Source organism: Drosophila subpulchrella, unplaced genomic scaffold (assembly GCF_014743375.2).
Source record: "Drosophila subpulchrella strain 33 F10 #4 breed RU33 unplaced genomic scaffold, RU_Dsub_v1.1 Primary Assembly Seq354, whole genome shotgun sequence".
NCBI lineage: Eukaryota > Metazoa > Arthropoda > Insecta > Diptera > Drosophilidae > Drosophila > Drosophila subpulchrella.
The window spans coordinates 6,501,805-6,523,644 of record NW_023665577.1 but is presented as its reverse complement, the minus strand read 5'-3'; the positions used below and the strand labels follow the sequence as shown (position 1 = coordinate 6,523,644).

At 43.1% G+C, this 21,840-nt stretch overlaps 7 protein-coding genes across 9 annotated transcripts; 4 read left to right on the top strand and 3 right to left on the bottom strand.

The window, feature by feature from the left end:
- Positions 1–36: 36 nt before the first annotated feature.
- Positions 37–2,690, bottom strand: LOC119560067 (serine/threonine-protein phosphatase 5). Its single transcript, XM_037873374.1, has 8 exons — positions 2,445–2,690; positions 1,984–2,225; positions 1,776–1,926; positions 1,595–1,716; positions 1,266–1,536; positions 752–1,202; positions 614–695; positions 37–558 (listed from the first exon to the last, which is right to left on the bottom strand). The coding sequence occupies exons 1-8, from the start codon at positions 2,626–2,628 to the stop codon at positions 499–501; spliced, it is 1,563 nt and encodes a 520-aa protein (XP_037729302.1). The 5' UTR covers positions 2,629–2,690; the 3' UTR covers positions 37–498.
- A 616-nt stretch (positions 2,691–3,306) lies between these two features.
- On the top strand, positions 3,307–4,663 carry LOC119560065. The gene is made up of 2 exons (XM_037873372.1): positions 3,307–3,790; positions 3,851–4,663. Exons 1-2 carry the CDS (start codon positions 3,563–3,565, stop codon positions 4,406–4,408), a joined length of 786 nt encoding a protein of 261 aa, XP_037729300.1. The 5' UTR covers positions 3,307–3,562; the 3' UTR covers positions 4,409–4,663.
- Positions 4,664–4,971: 308 nt separating this feature from the next.
- Positions 4,972–8,041, top strand: LOC119560716 (CLIP domain-containing serine protease 2). Its single transcript, XM_037874328.1, has 6 exons — positions 4,972–5,079; positions 5,403–6,176; positions 6,778–6,880; positions 6,936–7,066; positions 7,121–7,228; positions 7,438–8,041. The coding sequence occupies exons 1-6, from the start codon at positions 5,028–5,030 to the stop codon at positions 7,797–7,799; spliced, it is 1,530 nt and encodes a 509-aa protein (XP_037730256.1). The 5' UTR covers positions 4,972–5,027; the 3' UTR covers positions 7,800–8,041.
- Positions 6,198–7,301, bottom strand: LOC119560718 (collagen alpha-1(III) chain). The gene is made up of 2 exons (XM_037874332.1): positions 7,145–7,301; positions 6,198–6,735 (listed from the first exon to the last, which is right to left on the bottom strand). Exon 2 carries the CDS (start codon positions 6,714–6,716, stop codon positions 6,312–6,314), a length of 405 nt encoding a protein of 134 aa, XP_037730260.1. The 5' UTR covers positions 6,717–6,735; positions 7,145–7,301; the 3' UTR covers positions 6,198–6,311.
- A 421-nt stretch (positions 8,042–8,462) lies between the features above and the next one.
- On the bottom strand, positions 8,463–9,916 carry LOC119560717 (pinin). 3 transcript variants are annotated; one of them, XM_037874330.1, is made up of 4 exons: positions 9,888–9,906; positions 9,671–9,827; positions 8,849–9,612; positions 8,463–8,563 (listed from the first exon to the last, which is right to left on the bottom strand). In XM_037874330.1, exons 2-4 carry the CDS (start codon positions 9,802–9,804, stop codon positions 8,544–8,546), a joined length of 918 nt encoding a protein of 305 aa, XP_037730258.1. In that variant the 5' UTR covers positions 9,805–9,827; positions 9,888–9,906; the 3' UTR covers positions 8,463–8,543. The 3 variants fall into 3 exon arrangements, with proteins under 3 accessions (XP_037730258.1, XP_037730257.1, XP_037730259.1); XM_037874329.1 differs by having other exon boundaries at positions 9,671–9,916; XM_037874331.1 differs by lacking the exon at positions 8,463–8,563 and adding an exon at positions 8,607–8,793 and having other exon boundaries at positions 9,671–9,916.
- A 964-nt stretch (positions 9,917–10,880) lies between these two features.
- On the top strand, positions 10,881–17,357 carry LOC119560885 (hemicentin-1). Its single transcript, XM_037874571.1, has 16 exons — positions 10,881–11,864; positions 12,196–12,325; positions 12,467–12,675; positions 12,798–12,908; positions 13,039–13,245; positions 13,347–13,498; positions 13,565–13,709; positions 13,768–13,898; positions 13,958–14,117; positions 14,409–14,579; positions 14,638–14,760; positions 14,829–14,962; positions 15,023–15,197; positions 15,265–15,542; positions 15,673–15,870; positions 15,959–17,357. Exons 1-16 carry the CDS (start codon positions 11,798–11,800, stop codon positions 16,385–16,387), a joined length of 2,820 nt encoding a protein of 939 aa, XP_037730499.1. The 5' UTR covers positions 10,881–11,797; the 3' UTR covers positions 16,388–17,357.
- A 904-nt stretch (positions 17,358–18,261) lies between these two features.
- Positions 18,262–21,550, top strand: LOC119560639 (tubulin alpha-2 chain). The gene is made up of 3 exons (XM_037874191.1): positions 18,262–18,352; positions 19,647–20,171; positions 20,604–21,550. The coding sequence occupies exons 1-3, from the start codon at positions 18,350–18,352 to the stop codon at positions 21,423–21,425; spliced, it is 1,350 nt and encodes a 449-aa protein (XP_037730119.1). The 5' UTR covers positions 18,262–18,349; the 3' UTR covers positions 21,426–21,550.
- Positions 21,551–21,840: the final 290 nt, after the last annotated feature.

The following is a 21,840-nucleotide window of genomic DNA, read 5'->3' as shown; positions in this document are numbered from 1 at the left end:
CACAAATTAAGCGTTTCGGAACAAACAAAATTGAAGTAGAATTTTATATATGTACTCGTATATTATGTTTTGGTAGCCATAACTAAATGCTATGCATAAACAAACATTTTCTTTCAATTTCACTTACAATTGGAACCGCAGATGCTTGGCACCGATAAAACTTAGCATCCGACTTCTAAAGCCACTATACACTATAACATTTCGTTCTGTATCAAATATAGCTGAATTTATAAAATGATTGCTGTTCTCTATTTGTGATCCTTATCCTTTCCGCGCCGTCCTCTCGTCCTGCGCTTTATTGACTCGCAATACTCGTACTTAAGTAGTGAAGCAGCTCGCAGTGTGCATAAAGTCTATTGAGCATCTCAGAATCCTTTGACTCTCCTTTGATCGTTTAAAGCTGGGCTGCTCTGCGGTTGTGGGTTCTCAAGCTGTTTGTAAATTTGTATGTGGTGTGTGGGAGTATGCGTTTAGCTTTTGAAGTTAATTGAAAACTGACTACGCCAGCCAGTTCATAAGGCTGTTGGCATATGCCATGGGCTTGACGTCGGGATGTGGCTGAAACGATGACGATTATGAGTTGGCTTGAAAGGTGCCCTATTGGTCTACTTACCGCAGCCTCGAATGATTTGTAATTTGGTTTCAAATTGTTACCCGTAATGGTTATAAATGCACCCATGTTGCCCATAGTATCACTGCAAAAAAGATCAAAAATCACATTGTATTCTATTGGTTAAATGACTAATCGTACCAATAGTTCGGAGCTGAGAAGACTGTTATGCATTTGCCGTTGTGGGCCACCTCGTAGCCCATATCCTTCACCTCGTGGCTTCGTATGATGTAGTCCAGGTTGTTGTTCTGGCAGAACGTTTCTGTAACGTCCGGCCCAAACTGGATGCCCACACCTCTTTTGGATGGCCCCCGGCCCGCCCACTGTTGGGGATCGGACCACAGGAGCTCGCACATAAGACCTTCCTCGGGCGGCTGGCAGTTGCGCTCAATGCGCCGTATATTGTCCAGGGTCACGTTGTCCGTGGAGAAGAGCCCTCCGTGCATCACCAGTATCTTCTGGTTGATGCAGTGGCACAGCGGTAGCCAATTGAACACTTGCGTAAATATGTCGGCCATGGCGCTGGTGTACTTGGCTGTCACCTCGCCAGTGAATCCGTACATTTGGTTCATGTTGATACTTTCGTGGTTGCCTGCAATTAATTGAAATAATTTATTAATGCAATTGTCACATCTTAGAAAATGTACAAACTTACCGCGCGACAAGAAAAAGTGATTGGGATACAGCAACTTGAATCCGAACAACGTGAATATGCATTCCACGGAGAAGGAGCCCCTGTCCACGAAATCGCCATTGAACAGATAGGGATTCTTCTCAGAGGGCAGGCCATTAATCTCGAAGATGTTCATCAGATCGTAGAATTGACCGTGGATGTCACCGCAGATCGTGAACTTCTCTTCATCCGGCACAGTGATGTCCACCAGCGAGGGCTGAGCCCGCATGTACGTATCAATCTCGCAGAGTATCTGAAGGGAAGGTAAGGATTATACCCAGCTCTGCTGCTCTTGAGGGCTATCAACTTACTTTGTAGGCAAACTTTCGGTGCAGTCGCTTCTGTCCCTTGTAATGCTCCATCAAGTCCTTCATGAACTTCAATGTCACCTTACCGTCCTCCAGCTGTGGTCCCTTGTAGTCATCCTCGATAGCTGCAAGACAAGGTTTATGTTAATTTTTCTTTCGTTGGGAGTGGAAGTCGGCTACACACTTATGTTCTCCATGTCCCTGTACATCTCGGAGAGCGTCTTCTCGGGCTTATCCACCGCAATGGCCCGCTCAAAGGCGCGCATTTTGACGATCTTGTTGCACTCGGTGAACTTCAGCTTGGCGTCCTTATCGTTGGGCCGGCACTTGGCCACCTGGAAGGGAACCATCGTTCAGTGGCTGGACCAAGGATGCTGGCGGGGATTACTCACGAATTCAAAGTCGCAGAGGGCCTGCTTAAACTTCCCCAGGGACATGTGCGCCGCTGCCCGGCGGTAGTAGCCCTTAAGGTAGGCGGGATCCGCCTTCACCGCCGAAACACCATCCTGCAGGGCGAAGCCGAAGCTCTCCTGACGCAAGTGCGCCAGGGATCGGTTGGCGTAATATATCGCACTGTTGGGCTGCAGTTCTATGGCTTTGGTGTACATGTCGATGGCTTTGGAGAACTCCTTGGCTGCGGGAGAGGGCCATAGGGTGAGTAATAGTACTAATTATACCCCATGAGTTCCGGGAGACTTGTAAATTATCACACACAGCCATAGTTTGCCTTTGTTTTAAGGTTAGGTTGAAGGAGCCACTCGGAAAGTGCACTCCCGGAATTCGTTACGGGCTGCTAGCAGTCCACTAATCACGCTTATTACGTCCCCAGTGATGGGCAGAGGTGTGTACTTACTTTTGAGCATATCATTTCCCTGATTTTTGTACTGCTCGGCCGCGGCAAAATCGCGTTCCGCCTGAGTACTGGCATTTGTATCCGCCTCCGGCTCCTTGGCGCCCACGATCTCCGCGCCAGCCGGCACCTGCTGCTCCTGCTGGCCATCGGCGGCCTTTTGTATTTCCAGCTCGGACGAAGACATTTTCTTGTTGTAATAAATGATTTTCCTAAACTTATTTACTTGCTGCTAGAGGTGGAGAGACATCGATGCCGACATCGATGTTTTTGGAGAAGAACATCGACTTCCGAAAGTATCGATTATTCTCCACCATCTGCTTCCTATACGATATTTCCGTGTATCCAGGTAGTTACCTTCGACCAACAATGAATTCTCTCTAAAAATAACCTTGCAAATCGCTCTTTTTATTTGTAAAGATTTTCCCGCTTAGAAAGTCTTTAAACTCAGCTTCCCCGCAGGTGGAGCTAATCGGTAACGAGCTTGGAGGTGGCTATCGATAGTCAGCTGTTTTGAGGTAGGTTTACACTAGAGATGCGCACGTGACTTTACTCTAGCGAGTCACGATGCTAAAGCTTAAATTAAAAAAAAAATAATATGTCAAAATCATATTTACAGGTCAACAGCATCACCAAGGATAACATTTCTGTAACTTTCATATTCTATTAAAATTAAGTTTGTTTTGGTTATAAGCGAAAGCTTCATAGGAAAGAAGAAATAAATAAAAAAATATGCTACAATAGTTGCACCGAATAAGATAAAAAGTTAAGATATTGTTTTTTAAATACTTAAATACTTTAATCATTTGTGAGCTTTTGCTCCATAGTTCGTGCCTGTCGTGAAGAACATTCACTTAGGCGCGCATCTCTATCTTAAACAAAGCCGAGCCTGTGCTGTGGGAAAATTAGAAGCGGAAACGGGTTTTACTTTTACTGGTAACTTTGGAGCGCAGCGCTCTCAGCCAGCATTCACCCAGCAGTTTGGAGTTGCAGTCGCATCGAATCAAATCCGTGGCAGCGCATTGCCTAATCCACATCCACATTCACCGAAAAGCCAGACAGGGGATTTGCGGGGGCGTCACCGTCGTGGGAAAAGAGCAATATAAACAAACGGCAGCGGGATGTCGATGAGCAATCTATCAATAGACGGCGAGTTCCGCTACATAATCCAGTGGTTCAAGGAGTGGAGCGAGCTGCAGCGGGATGACTTTGTCTACGTTTTCGTGGAGTACCTAGCACGGGGCTCCACCTCCAACTCCAACTCCACCGAAGTCCATGTGAATGGCCTGGTCAACTCGCTGGCCAACGCATCCGTTCAGGACAAGCCCATGAGCCTGTTCCAGTGCCGCGTAAGTAGTAGAAAGTTTCCATCTCCATTACCCCCCTTTCTCACGGTTCATTGTCCGCAGATTAAGCTGTTCCGTGAATGGAGCCCCAAGTGGCCGATCGAGTTCAAATGCATGCTGCAGGAGAAGATTAGCGAGATCGACGCGAAGGTGGGGGAGAAGATCATCAATGAGCTTCGAGGGCCCCATTCTGTGCACAATGGCGACGTAGCCGTGCATTTAAATGCAAATGGGACGAGCGAAGAGGGCGGGGACCCCGAACTGGAGCAGCCATCATCGGTACCGGTGGCAGAAGTGGCGGAGGTCGCAGCCCCCGTGGCGGTCGATGAGGCTGAGCCAGCTCCCGAACCAGATGACAATCGCTTGGCGGCGGTCTTGAGCCAAGAGACGCCCGTTGATGACGACGACGTGGATGAGCCTGCCGGGGAAGATATCAATAGCCAGGCCGATGTAAATGTAAATGGCCATTATCCAGCGGCTGCAGTGACAACGATTGCGGTGAATACATCTCCATCTCCATCGCTATCCCCGACTCCGCAGCCGATCGTCGAACCTGTAGAACAGGTCGAGAACGGCGTTACCGTCACCGTGGCCTCTGCAGAGGTTCCCCCGGTGGCTTAGACTCGACACGATCGTTGAAGACAAACCAGATCGACTATAAAAAGGCCTAATGAGTAGTTAAGTATTTTAGTTGTACATCATCGGCAACTCGACATTCCACGCGATGCATTTCTAGTTACGTAAGCCAATCTCTCCACTAAGTAAGACTTGTTTCCCATTCTAAGGCCCTTAGCCCGTTCATCTATCGACTAACTTAAGAGCATAAATTGTAAAGTAAGCCTCGAAAATACACGAAAGAGAGTTTCACATTCTAAACGGTGTGTCCTGTTCCTATTCCTCGACTTCATCTTTAGCTCGGCCGACTAGCGAAAACATGTTTCGTACTTAGCTCTTCTGGCTGCTAGTCGGTTACTCAGCTAGCCGGCTTTGCCGCTGCTCTTCGTCTGCTGCGGCTGCTCTTTGGCTTTGGCCCAAACTGACTACGGCCCGATAATTGGTTTTTTTCCGAGTTCTCTTTACGTTTTGATTCGTCGTCGCTGAAATCGAAATCTGAATAGAGCTGGATGTGGAAGTAAGATATGCATGCTGGCTCGAAGATTGAACCAATTTATTTTAATTTCGCACTTGAACGGGCAACGTTGTGTCAGCGGGCTCCCAATTTCCGATTTGATCTTTCGAAATGCGGCACCTAGAACGCGTCACCCTGTTGTTCTGCATCCTGTGGCTAAGTGGTGAGTGTCCCGGGGGATTCCCAAATAACGAAAGACTCAAGAAACGAACGTGCAGTGGGAGGGGTAATTAAAGAACAGCCCCCCAAAGTGGGTCAAGGTCGGTGGTAGGTGTGACTAGAAATTCCCAGCGGCTAAGCGAAGGGCAATAAACCTCGCGAACGATGGCGAACGCCGAACCAATAAAGTGAGTGAGTAATTGCCGGGGGCACTTCTGGTTTGCTGGCTTGTTGGTTTTCTGGCTCGCGATTGCCTTGCTGACATTGACCTTCGCCGCGAGAAATGATTTTTTGCCTAGTCATCTAGCCAGTCCGTTCTCATTTTAGGGGATCGCGGAGCCACCGCCTGCCACTGCATTCGCCTGGGGAAGTGTGCCACTTTTGTCCGTCTCCTGTTGCACCATGGTCCCGGGGAGCAGTCCGCCGTGTTCGCCAAGGTGCACGATGCCAGCTGTGGCTTCCAAGACCTCGAGCCCCTTGTCTGCTGCCCCACATATCGCAAGCAACACCGCGATGAGTCATCCTTGGTCAAGGCAAGTCGAAAGATGCGTTTTGCCCCACCGGATGGTCGATGGATTTGGGATGATGCGGGTGATAGCAAGGGCACTTCCTTGCAAAGACACTCCCAAAGCCACTCGGATTTTCCGATAGCGGAGACGGATCTACACGACTACTGGAACTTCGAGAAGCAACGCAACTGTCCGCAGCCTGTGGAGCCAGAGTTCCTCGATCGGCGATTCGGTGGCGGGCATCACTTTCACTATCAAGTAGAGCACGGCGATGAGACGACTTCCGCGCGACCCACTCCGATGGATAAGCCCATTATTTTTCCTGGAGACCTACGGTTCCTGCGGCAGGGAGAGGAGGATCTGAGCTCCAATATAGAGGAAGGACCTCCTTTGGCACCGTTTACCACAACACCAGCTCCACCAATTGCAAGAAATCCGTTTTCTCTGTCTACATCCACCACAACGGTACCGACCTTAATCCAAGGGAACCCCCAAAGCTGTGGGATAAGTGTGGAGAGTCGGCTGTTGGGAGGAGAAGTGGCTACTGCTGGACAGTACCCCTGGCTGGCCAGGATCGCCTATCGCAACCGAAGTGAGTACAACTTGGGACATATTTAAAAAGCAATTTGGAATTTTATTTGTACCCTCCCCAAATCAATGCAATGCCTTTGTTAATAAACGGTCTTGAGTGAGATCTTAGACTAGGCCAATCCCGTCCCGAGTGGGTTCATCCGATTTCATTGGCCACAATACCCAGTTTTATTGTAACGAAGACACCGAAGGCAAAGAGCAGTGCAGCTAATCCCAGAGCCGCGGGACCTCGATTGTTCGGTGGCGCCCTTAGACCTGAGGGTCCGCCGGAGCCACCGCCTGGTCCGCCCCTGTCACTGGGACCGCCTTTGCCACCAGGGCCACCTTTGCCGTCCTTCCCGTTTTTTCCGCATTTAGTGCACTTAGTTCCGCCGCAAGGCTTGGGACCACAGGGTTGTCGCTTCTGGGGAGGACCACCAGCAGGACCACCAGCAGCTCCACCGCGACCACCGCCACCTCCCCCCGGACCTGGAGCTGGGCAGGATGCGGGGTCTTTGGTCTGAGGTGGTAGGCTCCTTCCGGAACAGGGACACGCGCACATCGTGTGCTCGTAGGGACAGCTGTAATGGATATGTTTAGTTTCTACGGTTTTCTACTTTCAGGTAGCAGCCGCATTAGCTTCCGCTGCTCTGGATCCCTTATCTCCAGTAACCACATCGTAACTGCCGCCCATTGTGTGGTCAACCTAGTCAGCGACTTGGAACTGTAAGTTGAGATTAAGACCTTAAACTAATCTTATCTAAGCCAAACTTTCCCGTAGCTCCCATGTTCGATTGGGGAATGATGTTGGTTCGAACCCCTATGCCATCGAGAGGGTTATGGTTCATCCTAACTACGATCAGCCACGGTACGCAAACGACATTGCTCTTCTAAGAATCAACAGCACGGATGGTAAGAGCTCCTACTCAATGGTCTACTGAGAACTAATACCCCTCCACTATCCAGGCGCATTCACACCCATATGCTTACCCTTGAACGGGTCGACTACTCTCGGGAACAGGCTGATAGGACAAACGGGAGTTGCTGCCGGTTGGAGTACAGGAAATCCGGAAAGTGCGTATCGAAAAAACTTTTTTGCTAGTATATCTGATCTGTTGATCTTTTCAACTGACTTTTAGATCGAAATTATTCGAAATCAGCGATTACTAGGTTTAAAGTGTAATAGCTTTCTGTCTTTATAGTTGTACCTAACCATCAGTTTTAACCATTAACAGTTATATGTTACATATATTATAATCAAAATTATCATTTTATACTTACAGATAATGGCACGAGAAACTCTTCGAACTCCTCCACCGGTGTGCGCTTCATCCGTTTGCCCATAGTGAACACCACCAGCTGCGCTGTCGCTTATGCCAGTCTCAGCGAGAACTTCCAGCAGCCCATTGTCATCACCCCGAACCACCTGTGCGCTCAGGGAATGCCCATGAACGACGTGTGCCGCGGCGATAGTGGTGGTCCATTTATGGACGACGGAACCTCCGGTTTGTTGGGGACAAGTGGACGGTACACGCTCATCGGCATCGTGGCCTTTGGGCCCACGCTGTGCGGAGTGACCACCATTCCGGGGGTCTACACCCTGGTCAGTAGCTTCTCCGATTGGATCCTGCGTAGTATTAGCTGAGGAACGGACCAGTGAGCGGTCGTGTTGGGAGCCTAGCCCAAGCTAAGCTCATCCAAAGCTTTCAATGCCAAAGTCTTCAGAGTACATCAAAGTAAAATACATGAATCATTCTTTTTATGGATCAATGAAACAGTTCTGTCTCCTATTCAAATCACCGCAACGCTAATAAAATATACATTCATAACACTCGTATTCAGCGAATTTGTATTTATACTGGCATTAATTGTTCTCAGGTAATAGGAAATTATTGATGACGCACTAGTAGTCCATATTTTGTAATTAATTAATGCCTTCCTTTTTAATACATAAATATTGCTCCAAAAGTATTTTAGCATTTTAAGCCAAGCGATACTAAATAATGCCAAAGAAAATTTGATTTGAAATTTAGCTGACATTTTCATTTTCAATTAAACTAGTTTAAGGGTTTTTATTTAAACTAATTGCAAAATATTATCATTACTTAAAATTTGTTACGCTCTTTATGCACGTTTTTTTTAAGATGTTAAACTTTAGTATGGGCAATGCAAAAGTAGCCAGGTTGTATACAAAATATTAGTTCTGCTATTTAGTTCTGGTAGACAAATAATGGCAAGGCTTTTTCGAGTTATTTTCACTCCTGATTTTAACGACCTAAATTCCCTTTGGTAGGCGGAAGTAAAACTATTTTGTTTGCATTTAATTTATTAATTTGAATTAGTTTTAATTCTTTATTCCTAGAAATAGCATCATTCATTTTCACGAACTTCATTTACCATATAATGATGCTGCAATAGAAATAGAAGGTTGCATATTAAAGCAAACAACAAATTTTTAAAATAAACATTTCAAGCTATGTGTATTTATTTGTGAATGTCCAAAATCGACATTATCAATTCGTTTTATAATTGCTTCTGATTATAAAAGCTAGCGTGAAATAGCCGGGGTTCAAACGAAATATAAATAGTATATTTTCTTAAAGGCTCTTTTCACGGATTGAAAACTCCACCTCATTACTCTACGAAACGATACGATATCTTTAAATGCTTCTTGGTAAACTTCTGTTTACTTACACTTATCCAAGTGATCATCGTCAGGCTCTTCATAGAAGCTTTCGTCCATTACGTTATCATCCTCCATTTTCGCAAAATTCATGTTCTCCAAGTTTTTTAGCTCGACTTCCAGTTCTTCGCGCCTGCATTCTATGAAGACATCAGCCTCGCTCCTACTTTTGCTCAAAAGCTTTTCCGTCCGGGCGGAATGCTGCTTCGGCCGGAAGAATATGTGTGGTTTCGTTTTAGTTCTAATGTGATTCTTTGCATGCGACATGGTTGCTTCCCAGGCTTTAAAGTCCTTCATTCTGGCCATTTTGTACTCCAATCGGCGGATCTCGAACTGTTTTTTTTTTCTGTCTAAGAAAAGCGTTTCTCGCTGTTTCCTCAGCAAGGCTCTTTCCTGGAGTTCCTGCTTCTCCACCTTCCTGTCGATCTCCGCTTTCTTGTCCTCCTTGCTCTTCAGCCGCGACTCCTCCTGGCAAAACTTCTGCAGGGTTCCCAGCAGCGATCCAAACATCCGGCGATTCCGCGCCCGCGACTCGGAGTCTGTGCCCTGCGCCTCGACCACCTCCTTCTTGGTGGGCATTTCCCGGATGACCCGGGAGTTAATCCTTGGCGGCCGACCCTCGTTCTCCTCGATGGGGAAGCGGGGAATCGGGTTCTTGCTCTCGTACATCCGCCGCTTGTCTTTGAAGACCCCACCTGGTCCGTTCCGGGGAAAAGGTCGATCGCCGTTGTGGTCGTTCTTCTTGGCATCGTGGGTGTACTTGAACTTCTCCGATCTGAAAGGCATTGGAATCACCATTATTTGGATTTGTAACTGCTAGCAGAGAGTCTTACCTCTGCTGGGAATCCTTGGGGACGCGACCAGCAATGCGGCGAATGTTTTCATTTAAGATCAACAGCGACTGCTTGGCCGAAGTCAGTTTTTGCTCCAAGTCGTCAACTGTCGATAGACCAGAGTCGTTCACCATTGTTCCCGCGTGCCAGTTGGTCTCTATTTAAGTTAAATTTCTCAATTAAATCGGTGTAAGATTCCCATCGAAAAAAAACAAACATCAGCAGGGCAGAATTCTGAGCAGAAAAACGTAAGTGTCGGCAGAACGTAAGTGTCAGTAGCGAGATGCGTCGTAAGTGTCAGCAAAACGTAAGCCAACGTAAGTGTCAGTAAAAAAGGGAGACAGCCTCAGCGTAAGTGTCAGTAAAAAAGGGAGATGGAAGATGCGAACGTAAGTGTCAACAAAACGTAAGCCAACGTAAGTGTCCGCAACTATTATGCTTGTTCTTCCTTATATACCTTAAAAATACCGAAACACCGAACGGTCATGCTGAGGAACGGTCAGGCTAAAAAATACTAGCAAATCAAACATCGATGGAAGCATCGATAGTTTTTGGGCCGGTACCATCGAATGTTTTAGGACTATCACTGCTTCTCTACTATTTCTTAACGGTTACTTGAAATTGTATTATTTAACAGAAATATCCTTAATATTAGTTATGACCTTTTTATTGCTGTTTTTAATAAATAATTATGAAATATTTCTTTGGGATCCGCATTTAACAAATATATTTGTCTTTAAATGTAAGCTTTTGCAAATTCTTTTTAAAAAGAGAAATGTCAAAAAACACAATATTTGCTTAAACTATTTAAATTTTAAAGTACTTCTTATCTCTTTTCCTTACCTTTCTATAATCGTTATGAAATGTTCAACCCGCGTAACGGTTATGGTCCAGGACATATTTCAAGACCCATACGCTTTGAGCTACAACCCCCTTTGAACCTCTACTCCGTCTTAGAACTTTGGGATATGTGTACTCGTAGGTGAAATGAAACTAGATACATTGGGCGGACTCGGACTCGGGAGGTTTTAGTTTCTTTGTCCGGCAAAAAGGATAAGACGTTCATCTGAGCGAGAGGAGGCGAGAGAAACGATGCAGCTGTCCGCCCGGAGAGCTTTCACTGTATATGTACACTTTAGCGTACATTATAAGGTCGGACCTGCACGCCTCCGTGGCTTCTGAGCTTGTTTTTAAAATAGCATAAGCTCGACAAGGGCTATAATGCTGTGAAGTGGTTATAGGAACTGGTCTAAGAGCCCTTGAAAGTGACGTGCCATTTCTAAATTCATCCAACTCCAATTCGACGCTTTGAAGCCGAAATATTACCACTCATAATTGGAATAAAAAAAGGACGATTATATTGAGCGAGACAAGCGGATGCACGTACATACACATGTACAAAGGTCATAGTTGCAATGTTTACATCAAAAGCTCCCCTCGAAACGCATGCGCCCGCCGACAAGCTTTTTGGCCCAGGTTTGCAGGTGTAGTGCGATGGAATTTCGACGTGTTAGTTTCGCATCGCGGCTAGAAAAGTAATATAACTCTCTGCCAGTGCTCGTTATTTTCCATCTGGGTTTTTATTAAAATAATTCAGAATCGAAGAATACAATTGATTTATGTGTAACCCCAATCCCCAAGGCAAATCCTGCGAACGTGCGCATATGAAAATAAGCAATAGTAAAGTGTATCCTGGAATTTTGGCAAACATATACAAGTGCATAGGAAAAGACATACGCGCATACATACTCGTTCATTAAATAAAATCAAATCCGTGACCATTCAAAGAGTCTGCAATATTTAGTTTACCAGTTTTCAGTGTGTTTATTGATATAAAATAGTGTTAAATATTCGTAACCATATTCCGCATAAACTTAGTTACAAGCAACTACTGCAAAATATATAAACCTATGTGTTATACATACAATGTTATATCCCGTGTAGATGTGTAATTGAGTGTTCATACACGAGTGTTGGTGTGCTCATCTTCCGTGAAAACTCAGATGATAAAATGTAACTTCTTACTCAATTAAACATACCAATCCGACAAAGTGTAAAAGTGGACTATGAAAACCGTAAAATAAATGTAATTAGCAACTAACTACTGCTATTCAAAAAACATACAACATGGAATTAATGCTGCTATTTATGTTGGCACTTCATCTTATAGCATCCAGCAACGGAAGTAAAGATGGTAAGTCGAAACTTAAGGCTCCAATTACTTTGCCTCCAACATTTGGGGCGTAATTTAGGGGAAAAGTCAAAGTCAATTCGTCAAAGTGTACAAAATTCCTAAAATACCTAAATATTTAACAGGTTTTGTGTTTATATTTTTACTTTGATTATGTTAATTAGTTAGTAGCATCGATATACGTTATATATTTTTCGGCGTTTAACTTCAACCGGCTACAGTTGAAGGTTGTCTTTGTCGAGAAACCTTTTCCTTAAAACAAAGGAAGGGATTGTATAGATATTTAAGAACTAAAAGTAAACCGCAATCGTATATTTGAATTTAATTTTTTCAGTACCAATTCACCAAATCGAATCCCTGGTTGGTGAAAATATTTATCTTCCATGCAATGTAACTACATATGATGGTGATGAACCTGTGTTGGTTTTGTGGTACCGAGATGATAAAGGTACTCCAATATACAGGTAAATAATTCCAGCATGATCATAAATTTATTGTTGATAGTGTTAAGTTTAAGCAATTATTTTTATTATTTATTTTCATTAAGCTTACTGTTATATGTTACTCCTTGATATAGTTATTAAAACAATATTTTAACTATTTAGCATCGACATTCGAGCGGGAGTGTCCAAAGCACCAAAAAGATGGTCTGATGAGTCTGTCTTCGGAGATAGAGCTTATTTTATATTTGACAAGGAACCGGGAAAATTGTCAATTCAAAATACGCAAGCATCCGACTCTGGAACTTATAGATGTCGAGTAGATTTCCTAAAAGCGCAGACCATAAATAGCCGAATAAAGCTCAATGTCATATGTGAGTAATTGATTTTGTAACAGTTTAAGCAACAAATCAAGTCACAAATCAAACATGTCGTTTCCCGTTGGATGAGTTCTTTTAAGGATAATAACTATAATGTGTTTCCGTTTTTTCCTTAGCTCCACCAAAGCAAGTTATTATTAGAGACAGCTCCAATGTTGAGCGTTCTACGGTGGTGGGACCATATAGCGAAGGTGACATCGTATCATTGAAATGTCAAGTAATTGGAGGTATGTACTATAAAATCAAATGCATGTCATATTCTACGTGTGGTTACTGATAAATACTTTAAATTCCTATTATTGACAATCATTTATAAAAATGGTTTCTCTATGACGTGTTTTTATTTTGAACATTCAGGCTACCCAACTCCCACCATCAGTTGGTACCGTGATGGTCTAGAAATTCCATGCGAACTATCTCATTTAGCGGGAGGGAAAATAATCGAGTGCGAAATCACTCTTCCATCTCTGGGGCGAGAAGATCTTAACTCCCGACTCACCTGCCGAGCATTAAGTCATCCCAGAGCACCCATCGTCGAAGCGGTAGTTCAAATTGATATGAATTGTAAGTTACTTAAAATAAAACAATTTGGTTTTAAAACAAAAAAGTTTATTCGTCAGTGCTATAAAAAATCGATATGTAAACAACGTTTTCTTTACTTTTAGTTGCCCCTTTAAACATTCGACTACTAGGGGCACATCAGCCATTGTCTGCTGGCCGAAGATACGATCTATTGTGCCAAAGTGCTGGCTCCAGACCGCCTGCCGTAATTACTTGGTGGCAGAATGGCATACGGCTGGAGAAGACCACAGAAACTGTAAGAATATCCTGCTATAATTAACCGCCTAGAATAGTTTATATCCCCAAGTAAACTGTTTTATAGACCTCGAGCGATGGAAACCAGACAACGAGCACTCTTTCAATCAGTCTGAGTAAATCTGATGCGGGGAAATATTTATCATGCAAGGCCTACAACCATGCTGTTCCCTCTGAGCCCTTGGAAGATGGCTGGAAATTGGACATACAATGTAGGTCTTAATTAAAAATAAGGCTTTTGATTTAAGCTAACATATGCCTGGCTTTCAGATGTCCCCGAAGCATATGTTCGTTTGGGAACATCTCTGGATCCAAGTACTTTGCGAGAGGGAACAGACGTGTACTTTGATTGTTTGGTTATGGCTCATCCAAATGTTTTTCGCATCGAATGGCGTCATAATGTGAGTTTTGGTATATTCCTAAAACGTTTTGATGTTTTAAATTCTTTTTATTTTTCCAGGAGCAACCTTTGTCACACAACATCTCACAAGGCGTTATTATAAGTAACCACTCCTTAGTTCTGCAAGGTGTAACTAGGGCCACTGCAGGGAACTATTCCTGTGTAGGATTTAATGCCGAAGGCGAAGGAATCAGTGCTCCTTTTCCACTAAATATTCTTTGTAAGTTTAAACAAAAACTCGGAGTTTTCCCGTTTCAATTGGCTCAATAAGCTTTAAAAGACCCAATTTTCCGTGCTATGATTTTGTTTAACCTAGTTATGGCCGGCTGAATGCATAATTTTATTTTCCCTGACAGAATTCTTTTTACCCCCAAAAATACCAATCAAATTTCAAAATGCATAAATAAAAACAGAATCATAATGGCGTTTACGTTATTTCTTTCACCTTTATTTTGGCTTTAAGACATAATTAATGTTTTTATGGCATGTTCTTTATGTTCTTGTTTTATAGACGCCCCCACGTGTGCACAAAATCAAAAGAAAGTGTACGGGATAGCAAAGCAGGAGGATGCAAAGGTCATGTGCACCGTGGACGCCAATCCGCGAGAGGTTGAATTTAGTTGGACATTTAATAATTCGGCCGAAAGTATCGACGTTGCCACCAATCATATTCTTCGCTCGGGTGAGTGTTACTAACTTATTAGCCTAGTTTAAAAGTGATTAACAATTGTTCTTTTCAGGCACCACCTCCGTTGTAACCTACACTCCCATAACTGAACTGGATTATGGAACCCTTTTATGCCTGGCTTCAAACAAAATTGGTAAACAGCGAATACCATGTGTCTTCCATATTATCGCTGCAGGTGCGTATTCCTTAGGACTTACAAATAGCTTACAATTCTTACTACATTTATTCTATTTCTATCTTCAGGTCGTCCAGAGAAAGTTCATAACTGCACGGTAAACAATATATCTATGACATCGCTAACCGTGACTTGTAGTGATGGTTTCAACGGCGGCTTGCCCCAACATTTCAACCTGGAACTGCTGGACTCTTACACACAAGTAAATAACTACAGCAGCCTAAATTGATTCAAAGTAATAAATAATATTTTTTCTTTTCAGGAAATTAAAGCAAACATTACATCGACCATTCCTAAGTTTACGGTTCCTGGCTTAAGTCCAGGAAGCATTTATAGATTAAATATTTACGCCTTCAACACAAAGGGTCGATCTGATCCAGCAGTAGTCAATGCGGCCATGCTTCGAATGCCCGAAAAACAACTAACTTCGGAACAGAGTGAGTTTATACCATCCTATTTGTGGAGTTTTAGTTCTTAAAATCCATATTTTATGTCATCTTTCAGCTCATAACCTACGTGCAGAGCTATTATTTTCACCCGTGATGTCATTAACAATTGGCTTAACCCTTGCTGTGCTCGTGGCGGTTTTGGCCATAATTCTGGCACTTCGAATACCCTGCTCCGCTTCTTCGAGAAGGCGTCAAAAGGAGCTGTCCAATGAAAATATATCCCGAGATGAATCGCCAGGACCAAGTGATAAAAGTACCGGAAGCAAGGAGGTGGACGATTGCGACGAAAAGAATCCAGATGTGGTACCTGAATCCATTGAGCCTGATGAACAGGTAAGATTAAATATTGATTGTACTATATCATTGGATCATAAAAACTAAAAGTCCTAATGTTAACTAGGAAGTTCAGTACATTAAACAATGTTTCTGCATGACTAACGTTTAATTATAAATCTTTTTTCAGGCTGAAAGTATCAGGAAAAGGCAGCAGATATCAACCATCGATACGAATCGCAGTCCCAATCGGGGAATTTTCGTTAACGAGCAGCAACATCTAACAGCAGCCGAGATTTCCCTGCGAGCCTCCCATGGAATTGGTTATTGCACTCTGAGGAGTGGAATGCACGCCCAGGCCCAGAGTTCGGTGGGAGAAATATCAATTGTGAGTATTGGTTTATTTTAAGAACTAAGTATTCTTAGTATAAGGAACCCTCCATGAAGTTTATTTAACTTGGCTTAAACCCTTATAGAACGTAACGCCCCACGTCTATTCGAACTCGATCTCGCAGTGCACTCTGCCGCGCCAGTCCTCGCAGAACGTGTGGAACAACTACAACTGCAACATCACCGGGGCGCGACCGACCTCCACGTTCCACCAGCTGACCTTTCCCCAGGGCAGGGTCAACGTGAACGGCCACAACCCGACGCAGCCGCTCCATGGACACGCGCCCTCGCCATCGCTGGCGTCCAACAGCTCGATGGCCTCGTCGTCGAACACACTGCCCCAGCCACATCCCCATGGCAGAACCATCGCCCTGCACCACATGAACCAGGCCCAGTGCGGCAGGGTCTGCATCGGAATCGCCAGCGATGGCATCCACTCCGCCGAGCAAAACCTTTCCGACGACGAGGTGACCGTCCAAACTCCATTAATGATAAAGCGCGACAGCACCGTATGACTATAGAAATTCCACAGGGTTTTCGACACGCCCCTGTGATTAGGATTTACAATTTTCTGTATTCTGCATTTCGAAACTCAATAGAATAAACTTTTTATACCACTTTATTATTATTGACAAACAATATTCTGGAGAGATCAATTATTTTCGGCCAAATGAATGTTAGTTTTAAACGTTGTTAATTATAAGTTATACGAAATCAATATAATATCCAAAATGAAATAACTAATAGGTTTTAAAACTTTGATTGTCGATGCAGAACGGAGGTTTACGTGTGGCCAATGCAAATACTTTTACTGCAGTTTTAAAATATCTAAACTATATACTGGCATCAAACGAATTTATAGACTGGGTTTGATATTTAAGACGATTGTGTTGTTATTATGTTTACTTAAAACGCAATGATGTAAAAAATGATTTTGTTCTTACCCTTATTGAGTGTTTCAGAATATAAGGATATTTCAAAATGTATGCGGTGACTCATGTACGACCATTGTTTTTGTTAAATTAAGTGAAAAGACTTTTGCAAAGTATTGTTATTTGTTTTCATGTATCCAATGATTCCAACTCATGTACCGATTATTTTAAACTAAATTACTAGGCAACTATAGTCTCAGATAATTTAGTCAAGTAAGGCCCAACAAGTTTGTTGTATGTTTTTAAGAACCAGAAAATAGGTTTAGTCAAATAAAATTTGATGAAACAATTGCTCATTTCCAAGGAGGCCAAGGCAGCTTTTTCGACGCATTCAAAATAATGTCTGTATGTTCGTGATGATACATAAATTTTGTATAACTTGCTCAAATCGAAACTAACCCAGTGTTATGAAAAAAAGGAATATTTCCCCATTTTTTTATTACAACGCTGGCCGGCATTTATTTTCAAAATATTTAATTTTATACTGGTCGAACTTACATAATACTTATATTTAAAAATACCATATATATTAGGAACTTAGTGTAAAACTACTGTGAGCAGTATTATAATATCTAAGTTATAAATAAAAATAAATTAAAGTAAATGGATGTTTTAATCGAGTGTGGAAACTGATGTTCAGTAAATGCACATTTAGATTACAGATATTTTCTTATATATTTTAATTTCCCTAAACATATTATTAATAAGTACTCTTAATGGAAATTGTATGTTGTTTTTTGTTTGCTTTTATCAAATTCTTCAAGTTTTAATTAGTCATGACAATCTGACACATTTGCATAAAAAGATATCGGTTTTTGTTTTCTGTACAAGAGAGAGATTGAAAATGTTTCTTTCGTACATTTTTTTTTTTGGGTGTGCACATACAAAATTTATACTCCCAATATGTCAATGGCTTATTGGTTGAGTGCCCACCAAAGCAATTGCTAGTAAGACCCCAAGTCGAATATTTCTGCAGTTTATCTTATGTTTGTGTCTTTTGCCATTGTAATGCAATTCAATAATATTGTTGCACAAAATAGTTAGGCTTTTAGTAAGCAAACATATGCGTATTTAATATGTTTGTTTATTAAAAGCTTCAAGTTCCAATTTTCATTGGAAATACGATTTCTTCATAAATCAGAATAACATTTGCCAAGTCTAAACACTGTTCTAGTGCACAATCACTCTTAAACTTTGTCATCAACTTACAGCTGCAAAATCTAAGGAATACAATGAGAATTCTATCCATCCATAAACACATGAAAAGAAAACAAAATTCGATCAAAAAGCGACATCTTGAGCATGTGTGGTTGGGTTGGGTGGGTTGGGTTCGAGTCGACACTTAAGTCGATGAACGCGAGCACAGTTCATATAACATATCCACATATAGTATGCCCCACACCGATGTCTTGGGGGCTTATAAAAGAACGCGTATCGCCGAGTTTCGGTTAGTTGACTCCCAGCTGTGTCGCATCACAGACCAGTGCTAGGATTTTCGTACATTAAATCTGCTGTGTTAAAGTTCATTTAAACTTATTTATTAAAATGGTAAGTATACTAAGTACGCCTGTAGATTGGATTTTTAGAATGAAAAAATAATTAAGGTTCCTTTAAAGTCCTGGAAAGTGAAAGAAATTTCCTGAAAAGTAACATTTTATTGCTTTTGTTTTTATACCCGTTACTCGTAGAGTAAAAGGGTATACTAGATTCGTCGAAAAGTATGTAACAGGCAAAAGGAAGCGTTTCCGACCCCATAAAGTATATATATTCTTGATCAGGATCACTAGCCGAGTCGATCTAGCCATGTCCGTCTGTCCGTCTGTCCGTCTGTCCGTCTGTCCGTCTGTCTGTCCGTCCGGATGAACGCTGAGATCTTGGAAACTATGAGAGCTAGGCTATTGAGATTTGGCGTGCAGATTCCTGAGCTTCTTACGCAGCGCAAGTTTGTTTCAGTAGAGTGCCACGCCCACTCTAACGCCCACAAACCGCCCAAAACTGTGGCACTTACAGTTTTGATGCTAGAATAAAAATTTTAACTGAAATGTATTGTTCTCATCAATACCTATCGATTGACCCAAAAAAAAGTTTGCCACGCCCACTTTAACGCCCACAAACCGCCCACAAACTTCAAAAAATCGTAAGTATGAACGTGGATATCTCGGAAACTATCAAAGATAGAGAATCGGGATCTCAGATTTAGATTCTGTAGCTTTGTACGCAGCGCAATTTTGTCACGCGAATATGCCACGCCCACTATAACGCCCACAAACCGCCCAAACCTGTGGCGTCCACAATTGTTATGCTAGATGAAAAATTTTAACTGAAATGTATTGATCTCGTCAATACCTATCGATTGATCCAAAAACAAATTTGCCACGCCCACTCTAACGCCCAGAACGCTTAAATCTGTCTACCGCCGGTAGGTGGCGTATTTAAATCTCGCTTTGCTGCTTGCATATTTCCATTTCCCTTTGGTCCCTTAAGCTGAGTAACGGGTATCTGATAGTCTAGGTACTCGACTATAGCGTTCTTCCTTGTTAAGATTGGAATTTAATAGTATTTTAAAGTAATCAACAGATGCTTCAAAATATTTTAATTAGGAAAAATTTTAAATAATGAGTTTAAAACTATTTTTATAAATGCTAAAAAACTGTTTCAAATTAACATGTTTTTAAATAAGAACTAATAAACTTGTCATCAAGTGTTTCTGGCAGATGGTCGCATAATCATTTCTCCCTAGCTTGCTCAGCCATTTACTCAAAAGCGGATATCCCGAATAAGATTTCTAGTTCTTACTTAAATATCAACGACATGACTCACTCAATACTTAATCATCTTCCAGAGGGAATGTATTTCTGTTCACATTGGACAAGCTGGCGTCCAGATCGGTAATGCCTGCTGGGAACTTTACTGCCTGGAGCACGGAATCCAGCCCGATGGCCATATGCCCTCCGACAAGACCGTGGGCGGTGGCGACGACTCCTTCAGCACCTTCTTCAGCGAGACAGGAGCTGGCAAGCATGTGCCCCGCGCCGTGTTCGTGGATCTGGAGCCCACTGTGGTGGACGAGGTCCGCACCGGAACCTATCGCCAGCTCTTCCACCCGGAGCAACTGATCACCGGCAAGGAGGACGCGGCCAACAACTATGCCCGTGGTCACTACACCATCGGCAAGGAGATCGTCGACGTGGTCCTGGACAGGATCCGCAAGCTGGCGGACCAGTGCACCGGACTGCAGGGCTTCCTGGTCTTCCACTCCTTCGGTGGAGGCACTGGCTCCGGTTTCACCTCGCTGCTGATGGAGCGCCTGTCCGTCGACTACGGAAAGAAGTCGAAGCTCGAGTTCTCCATCTACCCAGCCCCACAAGTAAGTTCAAATACTTACAAATTTGGATAACTAAAGAAATTAACCAGAAATGTAGACCTTAATTTTAAGAGAGAATAGGTGCTATTTCTTGAGAAAAAACTTTCATATTGCATTGCCTTTGGCGAAACCCAGCTCATTTCACACCCATATAAATATAAATAAGTAAAGAAACCTTGAGTTAATAGGTGTTTTGTTTTTAAATTTGAGAAAAAAATGTTCACCTCTAATTTTTTTTGTTTGTAAAAATCTTTTTTGAAATAATTTTTTTTTTAATTTTTCAAAAAATTGGCATTGACCTAAAATTTCTAAAACTCAGGGCGAAATCTTTTTTGAGTGCAGTTTTTTACAACTCAACTTATATGATTTATTAGAGTCATAGGAAACTAGTCTTGGAAAAATAAGTTAATTAACGGCTCCCAAACTTCCTGTCAGGTCTCCACAGCTGTCGTCGAGCCGTACAATTCGATCTTAACCACCCACACGACGCTGGAGCACTCGGATTGTGCATTTATGGTCGACAACGAGGCGATCTACGACATCTGCCGCCGCAACTTGGATATCGAGCGACCCACCTACATGAACCTCAATCGCCTAATTGGCCAGATCGTTTCCTCCATCACGGCCTCGTTGCGCTTCGATGGCGCCCTGAATGTGGATCTGACCGAGTTCCAGACCAATTTGGTGCCCTACCCACGCATCCACTTCCCGCTGGCGACATATGCTCCCGTCATTTCCGTGGAGAAGGCCTACCACGAGCAGCTGACCGTGGCGGAGATCACCAATGCCTGCTTCGAGCCGGCCAACCAGATGGTCAAGTGCGATCCCCGACGGGGCAAGTACATGGCCTGCTGCATGCTCTATCGCGGTGATGTGGTGCCCAAAGATGTGAACGCGGCGATCGCCACCATCAAGACGAAGCGCTCCATCCAGTTCGTCGACTGGTGTCCCACGGGCTTCAAGGTGGGCATCAACTACCAGCCACCCACCGTCGTTCCTGGCGGGGATCTGGCCAAGGTGCAGCGCGCCGTCTGCATGCTGTCCAACACCACGGCCATCGCCGAGGCCTGGGCTCGTCTGGACCACAAGTTCGATCTGATGTACGCCAAGCGGGCCTTCGTCCACTGGTACGTGGGCGAGGGCATGGAGGAGGGCGAGTTCGCCGAGGCTCGCGAGGATCTGGCCGCCCTCGAGAAGGACTACGAGGAGGTGGGCATCGACTCCACCACCGAGCTGGGAGAGGACGAGGAGTACTAAGCCGACCTCGAGCAACACAAGCGAATTCCTCAACGGTCCTGAAAACTCTATAAACATCACTCTGTTTCCACCAAATAAAAATACAAACCCATAAACTCTCGCAATAAAAAAAATTTAACACAAAAGTAAAATACTTTTAACTTATGGAAATAATCTTTTGCCCTGGTACTTAAACTAGATTTTTGGGGGTTTCAATATTTAATAAATCTTTTATTCTGAAAATATTGTAGATTGTCCGATTTATAAGGTGATATACATTAGTTTTGGGATTGATCTCTTTTTTTATTATGAGTCATAATTTATGATTATACATTGGTCAAAATCACGATGCATCTTTACTATCAACTAAAGATCAACTATTTAGCTTAAAATACAAAGGAAGTTAATTAAACTTTATGATTTCGCAGTGATAAAG

Bases quoted from the DNA above. Each gene is read 5' to 3' on its own strand.
- LOC119560067 (XM_037873374.1), bottom strand. From the start codon at position 2,628: ATGTCTTCGTCCGAGCTGGAAATACAAAAGGCCGCCGATGGCCAGCAG. The intron at 1,717-1,775 runs GTGTGTAGCCGA...CTTGTCTTGCAG, and splicing joins CAGGGACATGGAGAACATAA to CTATCGAGGATGACTACAAG. The intron at 696-751 runs GTACGATTAGTC...TCTTTTTTGCAG, and splicing joins TTCTCAGCTCCGAACTATTG to TGATACTATGGGCAACATGG.
- LOC119560065 (XM_037873372.1), top strand. From the start codon at position 3,563: ATGTCGATGAGCAATCTATCAATAGACGGCGAGTTCCGCTACATAATC. The intron at 3,791-3,850 runs GTAAGTAGTAGA...CATTGTCCGCAG, and splicing joins TGAGCCTGTTCCAGTGCCGC to ATTAAGCTGTTCCGTGAATG.
- LOC119560716 (XM_037874328.1), top strand. From the start codon at position 5,028: ATGCGGCACCTAGAACGCGTCACCCTGTTGTTCTGCATCCTGTGGCTA. The intron at 5,080-5,402 runs GTGAGTGTCCCG...TTCTCATTTTAG, and splicing joins CTGCATCCTGTGGCTAAGTG to GGGATCGCGGAGCCACCGCC. The intron at 7,067-7,120 runs GTAAGAGCTCCT...TCCACTATCCAG, and splicing joins AAGAATCAACAGCACGGATG to GCGCATTCACACCCATATGC.
- LOC119560718 (XM_037874332.1), bottom strand. From the start codon at position 6,716: ATGTGCGCGTGTCCCTGTTCCGGAAGGAGCCTACCACCTCAGACCAAA.
- LOC119560717 (XM_037874329.1), bottom strand. From the start codon at position 9,804: ATGGTGAACGACTCTGGTCTATCGACAGTTGACGACTTGGAGCAAAAA. The intron at 9,613-9,670 runs GTAAGACTCTCT...AATGCCTTTCAG, and splicing joins CCCAAGGATTCCCAGCAGAG to ATCGGAGAAGTTCAAGTACA. The intron at 8,564-8,848 runs GTAAGTAAACAG...TTTCTATTGCAG, and splicing joins CGATGATCACTTGGATAAGT to CATCATTATATGGTAAATGA.
- LOC119560885 (XM_037874571.1), top strand. From the start codon at position 11,798: ATGGAATTAATGCTGCTATTTATGTTGGCACTTCATCTTATAGCATCC. The intron at 11,865-12,195 runs GTAAGTCGAAAC...TAATTTTTTCAG, and splicing joins CAGCAACGGAAGTAAAGATG to TACCAATTCACCAAATCGAA. The intron at 15,543-15,672 runs GTAAGATTAAAT...ATCTTTTTTCAG, and splicing joins CCATTGAGCCTGATGAACAG to GCTGAAAGTATCAGGAAAAG.
- LOC119560639 (XM_037874191.1), top strand. The intron at 20,172-20,603 runs GTAAGTTCAAAT...ACTTCCTGTCAG, and splicing joins CCATCTACCCAGCCCCACAA to GTCTCCACAGCTGTCGTCGA.